At 57.9% G+C, this 9,941-nt stretch overlaps 1 protein-coding gene across 1 annotated transcript; it reads left to right on the top strand.

Moving 5' to 3' along the window:
• Positions 1–277: 277 nt before the first annotated feature.
• PRR7 (proline rich 7, synaptic) lies at positions 278–9,818 on the top strand. Its single transcript, XM_043592062.1, has 3 exons — positions 278–489; positions 8,417–9,070; positions 9,260–9,818. Exons 2-3 carry the CDS (start codon positions 8,659–8,661, stop codon positions 9,655–9,657), a joined length of 810 nt encoding a protein of 269 aa, XP_043447997.1. The 5' UTR covers positions 278–489; positions 8,417–8,658; the 3' UTR covers positions 9,658–9,818.
• The last annotated feature ends 123 nt before the right edge of the window (positions 9,819–9,941 follow it).

Raw genomic sequence — 9,941 nt, 5'->3', positions numbered from 1 at the left:
CTGTATGTGTGTGTCAGCTGCTTGACTGAGCATCCTGTGTGCTCGGCCGATTGTGTACACCCGGTCTGCCTGCGTGCGCCCGTTCCGGACAGCCTATTGCCAGGAGCGGTGCGGAGTGGCGCGTGCTTTCCCTGTGCAGGGTGAACCCAGCGCCCCGCGTGTGAGTCTCCGCGCCTGAATCTCCGCGCGGCAGGTGGGTGCCAGGTCCTCCGCCTTCGGCTCCCAGGACAGCCTCCTCGCTGGCGAAAGGCTGGGGGTGGGGGCCCCCTGCCGGCTGCCGCGCGCGCGCGCACGCCGGGCTGGTACGCGCCGTGTACGCGCCCGTGCGCGCCCCGAGGCTCGAGCCCAGCGCTCGCAGCCGCCTTCGCTGCCACAGTCAGCTACCCGGGGCCGCCGTCGCCGCCTCCCCCAGGCCGGGGGCTCTGTCCGCGGGGCCGGCACCACTCGCCCCGAGCCAGGAGGACGAGCTCGAGGAGGATGTCTGGGCTCGTGAGTACCGCGGCGGCGGCGGCGGGCCGGGCGGGCCCGGAGCGCGGGCAGAAGATGGTCCCGGGCTGAGCCCCTCCCCGCGGGCAGCTCCGAGCTTTGGCCCCGGGTCGCGGCCTCGGACCCCCGCCCCGGCCAGCCCCTCCCCCAGCCTACTCCGGAGGGAGGAAGGGAGGGAGGGAGAGGGAGGGCGCCAGTGAGCGACGGAGCCAAAGCCGGGCGCGAGCCGCCACCGGTTCGCTTGGAAACGGTTGCCACAGCAACGGGGTTGCGCTCCCAGGCAACGCGGCTGCGGGGCGGCGACGCCCCCTCCCGCCCCTCCCCCACCCCACGCGGGGCCGCAGCCCAGGGGCTCAGGGGGAGTGGGGGTGCAGGGACTCGCCCTCGAGCGGTGGGGGTAATAACTTCACCCGTCTGGGTGTGCCTGCCTCCACAGCTCCTCGAAGATGGGGGTGGGGGGGTGAGCGGCCCCGTGGGCACGAGCTAGCTCCCACGTGGCTGCAGTCGTCGCAGCAAGGCTCTTGGGGTGGCTGCAAATGTGGGGGCGGCCCAGCCCCTGGGCCTGCCGCGGGAGGAGGAGGCTTGATGGCTGCGTCCGTCCGGCGTCTGTGTTCCGACACCCCCACCGCCACTACCACCACTCGCCAGCAAAATGGTCTGACCCGAGTTGGGTGCCACAGAGGCGATGTTCCTTACCAGGGGAGAAGAAAGAAGCTTACGTCCCTCCTCCTCATGGCCAGGGCATATGCCAAACCGCGGCTAGGGCCGGTGATGGGTTTCTGCTCCACGTTCCAAGCCACCATTCTCCAGGGAGTGGTGGGAGCAGAGTGGGTAGAAGCAGAGGAAAAGGACATTGCTGACCCAGGGAAGCTGAAGCTCAGGCCAAATGGGAGCGCCCCAGCCCATTGTCTGGATCACAAGTGTCCCTTTCTTGTCTGAGCACAAAGCCCAGACTGTGCTGGGTGGCATGCAGGTTGGCCAGCAGGCAGGCCAGCGCCACATGGAGATGCGCTGTCCTCCAGGGGAGCTCCTCTGGGAGGAGAATGGCCTCTGAGTCAGAGGAAATGACCTCTGGCTCCTCTCCCAACCTCCCCCAGCCGACAGCGGCAGGGTGCTGGGGAGAGAAATGGTCCTCCTGCCAGCTCTCCCAGACCTGACTCAGCAGATGCCAGCCTCCAATCACAGACCTTGGACTCAACAGCCCAGTGACCACAACCACCATTGGGTTTCCTTTCCCATCCAGGGAAGTGTCCTGGGGCACCAGAGGTGACCGTTACCCCAGGCATTTGAGGCCTTGGCATAAGATGTCCTTAGACGGGTGGTGCCCGAACTCAGTCCTGAGTCTTGATGCTGCAGGCAAGAGTGCCCTTGGAATTATTCACAGGCTCCTTTCATTCTGTTCCTGCTGTGTGTTGAGTGTTCTGCATTCATTATCTCCTAACCTTAACAATTGTGCAGGTAAGTTTATGATCCCCATTTTAAAGATGAAGACTCCAAGGTTCAGGGAGGTAACGTGATCTCCCCAAGGTCACACAACCAGTAAGTGGTGGAACTCAGTTTTCAGTGAAGGTTTCTCTCCTGGCACAGCAGCTCTCTGCCTGCCACACACCATCTATTGCGGAAAAGAACTGTAGGACCTTCTAGAGGAGCATTCTTAACTTCCTTTCATATTCTTCCAGTGAGGAAATTCCCTACGTCTTTCAAGCCTTAGTACACTTTTCCTTCTACCAAAATCAGCCAGATTCTTGCTCACCCAGATGTTCTATAGGACTGTGCTGCTGCTGGGCTGGCTCCCTTCCTCCATTTTCTCTCTCTGGGTGAAACTAAGGAGTGAGGGCTACCTCAGTTACCTGAGAACCCCCCAATGCCCAAATTCTTGGTTTTTGGGCTCTGTGGCCTGATCAGCTTGCAGCCCTAGCTGTGGTAGAATTCAGCAGAGATGGGCCCATCCATGTACTGCTGGCTACTGTGGGTGCTCATTTATAGTTCAGCTGGTGGAAACCCTTGGGCCTCTAGGGCCCAAGGAGCAATGGAATGAGTGAGGTGGGCCGGGGAGCTGCCCAGCTGCAGTTTATGTCACCATGTGAGAATGTGGACTTGGAATGACCAGATAATTTTTAAGATGAACCAAGAATCCAGACTTTTATGTAAAATCTCCTGGGTTTTAAATTTGGCAACTAATCAGGATATTTTTAAGAATTGATTGTGGGCCAACAAAACATGCCCATGAACTGTGTCCAGCCTGAGAGTCACGAGGCCATGACTTCTGGTCCATGGTAAAGCGATGGTAGTTTCTGCTGGACCACTTCCAGGTTTGTGTAGATATAGTACCATGGGCTGGTTTCCATATTTGAGCCTCTTGAGGCTGCGAAGTGTTGGCTTTTGGTTTGTCACATGCAGCTGTGTACACCAGTCTTGAAGTGTTTTCACTTCCCTCATCAGTTTTGCTCCACCGTTGGCAATCCTAGGCAGGTCTCATCATCCCTGTCTTACAGGCAAAGAAACTCCAGCTCAGACATGGGAACAGCTGGGATGGAGCCACACAGCCTAATTTGAACCCTAGCTCTCTCTTTAGTGCTCTGTGTGTTATGCCAGGCTGACTCTCTGAAGAGGGCATCTTCGTCTCCCCCCCCCCCCCCCACCCCAGCCCCTGAGGTGTGGCCAACTCCCTTGGAGGGAGAGATGTGAGTACAGTAGACACTGAGCCACGCAGGGCCCCTCTGCCCACAGCTCTCTGTGACCCCGGTCTGTTGTCCTGTTCACAGTTTCCAAGCCCTGGGTTCCTGGCCCAGTGCCAGGGTTGGGTCACAGAGGTGCTACCTGTAGCACCTCTAGTACCTGTAGTACCTTGGCCTAACTGGAAATGAGGCTCTGGTAAGCTCTACGCCTGGCTGACTATGGCGGCAATCCTCTCTCTGGCCTCAGTTCGTCTGTCTTGGTGTGGGAGGATTGTAAAATTGTTACCAGTGCCTGCCTTCCTGCCAGGACAGTGGGCCTTGCAGTCACCTGGACTTCACAACCCCCTGGCTATGTGGGCCTAAGCTGGCCCAACTCCTTGTCTGTAGAATGGGGATGGCAGCAGCCACCTCCTGGGTGTGAGATAATGAATGTGAAGAGGCCAGCAATGGGACTGGCATGTGCTGGATATGCAGGACAGGTTAGCCATCCTCCCTCTACACACCACATTCTCCCACTGCTGTCCCCTGGTCTGAGTCTTTGTCCCTTCGCTTGACTGGTGGCTCTGAGTACCTTATGACCCAAAAACCCTGCCATCTGGGATTCCCTCTGTCCATTCCAGAGCCCCTCGCATATGCCTCCATTTTCTTTTATTTACATGGATGATGGGTCCTCATCTCACTTGTAAACCACCCTGCGAAGGTCGAGAGCTGGGTGATGGCTTCTCTCTCACTGACTTTTTGGTGAATGGCTGACATTTCCCAGGAGTGAATTGGATGCAGACCCAGCTCTTTTTTTTTTAAAGATTTTATTTATTTATTTATTTGGTGGGGGGTGGGGACAGAGGGAAAGGGAGAGAGAGGAGCTGGAGCAGGCTCCATGCCCAGTGTAGAGCCTGACATGGGGCTTGATCTCATGATGGTGAGGTCATGACCTCAACCAAAATCGGGGGTCAGACACTCAACCGACTGAGTCATCCAGGTGCCCCCCGATCCATTCTTGAAGTGTTTCCTGTCCTGTGGCTATAAGACCAAACAGGGAACTAGGCATCTCCAGTCACTCCTACCAAGTGGTTTTGGAGCTGCCATCTGTGTGCCAGATGACAAGACAGATGCAACCTCTGGAGTCGCACACAGGCAACCGCAGCACACTTTGACATCCCTGGATTTCTCCAACCCTGGGGAGTAAGGCCACCTGGAGCTGACTTGTCCAGCAAAGTGACAGTGAGGCCATGAAGCTGAGTAGTAAGTGTGGGGGCAAGAGCTTCGGGGAAAGAAAGCACGACTTAGCAGTGCAGGATGGAAACACAGGCTGGTTGCAGAGGGAAGGGCACTGAGAGGTGAGGCTGAAGATGCCTTGGCAGGAGTTCATCCCAGAGGCCATGATCTAGGTCAGTTCTCTAAGTGTGCTCTCTGGACCACATCATCAGCATCTGCTGGGAATTTGTTAGAAATGCAAACTCTCGGGTCCAACCCCAGACCTACTGAAGCAAACACTGGGAGCAGAGCCCAGCACTCTGTTTTAACAAGCCCTCCCCATAGCTCTGACGCTGATTCAAGTTTAAGAGGCACGCATCTACACTGTCTTAAAGAGCTAGGCTGCTTCCTGAAGGGGTGGGAGTTGCCAGAGGATTCAGGCAGGAAAGGGCCTGGGGGAAACGACATTGTGGAAAGTGGGTAGGCTGAACAGGAGCATAGCATGGAAGTACAGAGGGCGGTGGCAAGCATGGTGACAGGGGCCCAGGTGAGAGATGATGGGGGCCTGGCGAAGGTAGTGGCAGGGGGACCAAAGGAAGTAGACAGATGAAGGCACAGTGCACTGAGGGTAAAAACAGGACTTAGTGGCTGGAGCAAATGGTGGGCCCTTTACTGAGATAAAAGATATAGTAGATTTTAAGGGTCTAAGATTACTGGGGTTCTTCATGCAGAGGAGCAATGTGGTAGATGCCCACAGCAGTGCACCAGGCACCAGAATAAGAAATCTGTGTGACCTTGGGTATCATTTGATTTCTTTGAGCCAAGTGCTCTCATCTGTCAAATGGGAGGAATGCTAACCTAGTTTGTAGGATGACTGAGAATGATTTGTGACATCCAGCCCTCAGGCAGGGAGCACCTAAAGGACATGCACATCTCTGCATCCCCAGCTCCGAAGCTGCCATCATCAGCACTAATGTGTGTTGGGCATCTCCAAGCCCTTTGCATGGACTAGCTCAGTTTTCACCATGGTCACTGATGGGGAAACTGGCATTACAGAGGTTAAGAAATTCACCCCCTGGGGTCTTGTTTGTGTCCCCCTGCTGTACCCCAGTGAGTGTGTGGCCTAAGAAAACATACAAAACAGTACACTCACAAACACTGTAAATAAATCAAGATGGAATCCTAAAAAAAAATGTTCAAATAACCTGCAAGAAGGTAAGAAAGGAGAAAGAAGAAACAAATCATAAAATGGCAGACTTAAGGGGGTAGGCACAACCCCTAGCACACAGCTGGAGTTGGACAAATGCAGTATTTGCTCTGGAGAGTCTGGAGGGGATGGAGAGGGTGCGTGACTGTGAGTAAGAGGTGGCAGGCAGGATCTGCACTGAAGGGCTCCCCAGACACAGGCAGGAGCCTGCACAGAAGTACGAAGGGGTAAAGGGACAGCTCTTTGAGGAAGATTGGAGAAGCCTGGTCTGTCAGGAAGAGCATCTGGAAAGGTCTCTTGACATTTATGTGTTAAGCACCTACTGTGGATTAGATGAAATGTACTAAGCAACTCCCTGTGGGCCAGACACAGGCCGGAGGGAGGCCTCTGGCAGGACCCATGCCCTCTGGGCCTGCCAGAGTACCACTGAGTGAAGTAGTAGCCTAAGAGGGAGTGTTTAGCATCAAACCCATGCCCACTCAAACTGGGCACTGGTGCCAGCATGACAGAGAGCGCCCTAATCCATAAAATATGGCAGTGATTCCTGCCTCTTTGCTGAGGGGCCACATTGGCACCCAGAGAGTCTTGGTTGTGGCCTGCCTCTGTCCACCTTAATGCCCAGTCAGCTGAGCTGGGCCCCTCAGGGCAGAGTCTCTGTTATTTGTTCCTTGTTAACCTTGGAGCTGCCATCCCATTTCTCCACTCTATAGCGTTTTCCTACTCTTGAGCTGAGGCATGGTGGCCAGAAGCCCCAGGGCTTTGGTGCGAAGGAACAGAAAGGTATGTTTTGGCTACAAGCTGGCCAGTCAGCTCAGTATCCCCATGGCTGCCAAGTCTTCATGTGCCAAGTGCTCACATGCACTGGGCTCTTCATTTATGTCTCAGTAGTCTTGTAATGGAAAGTATTTTGACTGACTCTCAATTCAGACTCAGCTAAATCCTTACTCCTCCCCTTATCAGCTGTGTGACCTGGGGCAAATCATTTCTCTGGCCCTGTTTCCTCATCTATCAAATGGGCCCCCACTGAGAAGGAGGTATTACATATCATGTGAGATTCCAAATGGAAAGGGCCTAGAACAAGGCTTGACATGCAGTAGACAGTCCTTGGCAGGTATTTCTATTTCTAATTCAGCTAAACTCCTTCACCTCCAGTCCCAGAAGTACCTTTTCTGATCTGGAGCTATTCCTGCTCTGCAGGCCAAGGGGCCCACTAGTTAGTGCCAGCTTCCTCAGAGCATTCCTGAAAATTCCTGTGGGCTCAGGAAAAGGAGAACAACAGATTTAATTAACTCCCAGTGACTGGCAGCATCGTGTTTTTATCTGGGCTGCGTCGCCATGGCAGCCTCATGGCAGGGTTGTGGAGGGGGCGGGTGGAGCTATTGTTCTTGCCATTGTCTGTTCTGGAACACAGGCCCAGGAGAAAGGGACTGGCACGGGGACCAAGTGGCACATGGCATAAGGCAGCCAGAGAATCAGACAGGATCCATCTGGGAGAAGTGTGGGGTGGCCCGTGGCCTGGCTTCCCCCCAGCTTGCTGCCAGAACAGTCTGAGACAGCTTGATGTGGACCTCCTGCTTGGAGCTCAGGCCCACCACGGCCCCCAGAGCTAAATGTGTGTGTGTGCCTTGGATATGTTGAGGATGGGGGGCTGTCCATGGGGCTCCTGGAAGAGGGGCCCACAAAGTAGCTCAAGCAGCAGCACTCTCCCACCCCTGGCTAGGGTTTTGTGGCCAGGCTTGGGTTCAAATTAAGGCACTGCCATCTGCCCTCTACACAGCTAATTGCCACCTCCCCATCCCCTCCGTCTGCAAAATAGGAATAACTGCAGTTACCCTAAAGGGTTATATGTGAAAACCCTGGGTATAAGGCATTCAAGAAGGGCACCCTTCTGTTCTGCGGGGGTGGTGAACAATCGCCTGCTACCCGTCACTCCATAGTCAGGGCTCCATCCTACATACCTCAGGATGCAAGGTTCCTCTCTAAACCCTGGCTGTAGAGAGGAAGAAGGAGGCAGAACTAGAGGCGCCCATGGGCCAGGTGATACACGTGCAAACGAGCTACTTTTCCTACCCTCTGCAGAAACGTAAAGGAATTGATAAGGCCTACTGGTGCTAGGAGGGTAGGGCCAATGAGGCTGCGAATTGGTAGGAGGCTGGGGAAACAGAGCTGGGATCTGACAGGCGGAGGCGCCTAGAGGAAAGGAAAAAAGGGAACAGCCCACGCCCGGACGTGCAGACAAAAGCAGGCCAGTGGCACGCAGTAATAGCCGGAACGACCCCTCCTGAGCCTCTTCTACAAGAGCGGCGACGACCAGGAGGCCCGCGGTGCGGACCTAGATGTTCCATGCTTTGCGCGGCCATGGGTAGGAGCGGGTACAAGGCCTAGAGCGGCGGATGCCTAGGGCTAAAGCTGGGCGTCGGTGGGCTGCTTGTGGGACTATAGGAGGTGGGCCACCCTTTCCCCGCCGCAAAGCAACCGCGCAGAAACTCCTCTTCAGCGCCCTGAGGGTCTGTCCACGGGCCTCTGAAACCCTTTCCGAGCTGGGGTACCCCGTGGGGTAGCGAACCTCCCTTGAGTACAGAGGCCGAGACTGGCCCTCGCGCGCCCTCTGCTGGCCTGCCTGGAGTCCCCTCGGCTCAGCTGCGGCGGCGGCCGGGTCTCAGATCCGGGAAAGCCCTACCGGGGAAACCTCGAGGTATGACGTCATCCCCATGGTGACGTCACCGCCCCGGGGGGAGTGCGGGGGTTCCCGCAGAGGAGGCTTCCCCAGAACTGCGCAGGGCACGGGCGCAGGCAGGGAAGTCGTCGGGGCTGCAACGCGCCTTCACCGCGCCCTGTGTCTGTTCTACAGGTCCCGCGCGGCCCCGGGTGAGGCCCACCCGCGCTCCTACCGGCGCCATGGGAAGGAGCGGGCGCCGCTGCTTTTGCTCCCCACCGGCGCGCGCACGACTTGAGCCCCGCCGCGAGCAGCCCCCGGCCGCAGGTCCCCGAGTGACGCTGGCGGCGCCTGGGAGCGTGGCGCGGGCCCGGGGCCACGTAGAGGAACCCAGTGTCCAGTGAAGCAGCCGAGGACCCGCCCGCCCCGCCGCCGCCATGGTTATGTCCCAGGGCACCTACACGTTCCTCACGTGCTTCGCCGGTTTCTGGCTCATCTGGGGTCTCATCGTCCTACTCTGCTGCTTCTGCAGCTTCCTGCGCCGCCGCCTCAAACGGCGCCAGGAGGAACGACTACGTGAGCAGAACCTCCGCGCCCTCGAGCTGGAGCCCCTCGAGCTCGAGGGCAGCCTGGCCGGAAGCCCCCCAGGCCTAGCGCCGCCACCACCACCGCAGCGCGGCCGCCTCGAGGCGCCGGCGCACGCGCATCAGCACGTGCACGTCCACCCGCTGCTGCACCACGGGCCGGCGCAGCCACACGCACACCCGCACGCACACCACCACGCGCTTCCTCATCCGCCGCCCCCGCACCTCTCAGTGCCGCCGCGGCCTTGGAGTTATCCGCGTCAAGGTAAGCCCAGACCTCTGCCGTGGGCAACGAGGGCCACTGAGAGGTGGGCGGGATCACTACTAACAGGCGAGCCTTCCATGGGACAGCCTCCCAGAGAACCTAGGAGGTAGCGGGCTGGGCCTGGGGTTGGCAGCTGGCCAGAGGCCAGGGACGGTTGGCCTCACCCTCGGAACATTTCCCACTCCGCAGCGGAATCGGACATGTCCAAGCCACCGTGCTATGAAGAGGCGGTGCTGATGGCCGAGCCGCCGCCGCCCTACAGTGAGGTGCTCACGGACACGCGCGGCCTCTACCGCAAGATCGTCACACCCTTTCTGAGCCGCCGCGACAGCTCGGAGAAACAGGAGCAGCCGCCGCCCAGCTACAAGCCGCTCTTCCTGGACCGGGGCTACACGTCAGCGCTGCACCTGCCCAGCGCTCCGCGGCCTGCGGCCCCCTGCCCTGCGCTCTGTCTGCAGGCGGACCGTGGCCGCCGGGTCTTCCCCAGCTGGACCGACTCGGAACTCAGCAGCCGCGAGCCGCTGGAGCACGGAGCTTGGCGCCTGCCGGTCTCCATCCCCTTGTTCGGGAGGACTACAGCCGTATAGAGGGGCGTCCGGCGTTCCGGGCCTCACCCGCGAACTCGTGGCCTGACTGCGGGGCTTTTTAAACGCTTCCCTTGGACTGCGGGGAGGGGTGGGGAGGGAGGGATTTCTTACCCCGTTTGTTACATTTTGAGGATAATAAAGGTGTGTGATCTGGTTTGGTACAAGCGGAGGGGGCACCCACTGCTAGCGCCCAAGGTTTTGGTAGCCAGGCGTGCCTGGGCCTTGGCGACCCAGGACCTGAACGCGGCTTCTGGCTAAAAACTGACCTGAGGTTGAGGAACTAA

The sequence above is a fragment of the Prionailurus bengalensis genome, chromosome A1 (assembly GCF_016509475.1).
Source record: "Prionailurus bengalensis isolate Pbe53 chromosome A1, Fcat_Pben_1.1_paternal_pri, whole genome shotgun sequence".
In the NCBI taxonomy this organism is placed as follows: domain Eukaryota; kingdom Metazoa; phylum Chordata; class Mammalia; order Carnivora; family Felidae; genus Prionailurus; species Prionailurus bengalensis.
Note: the sequence above shows the minus strand (reverse complement) of the source record. Positions and strands in the feature narration are given on the sequence as shown.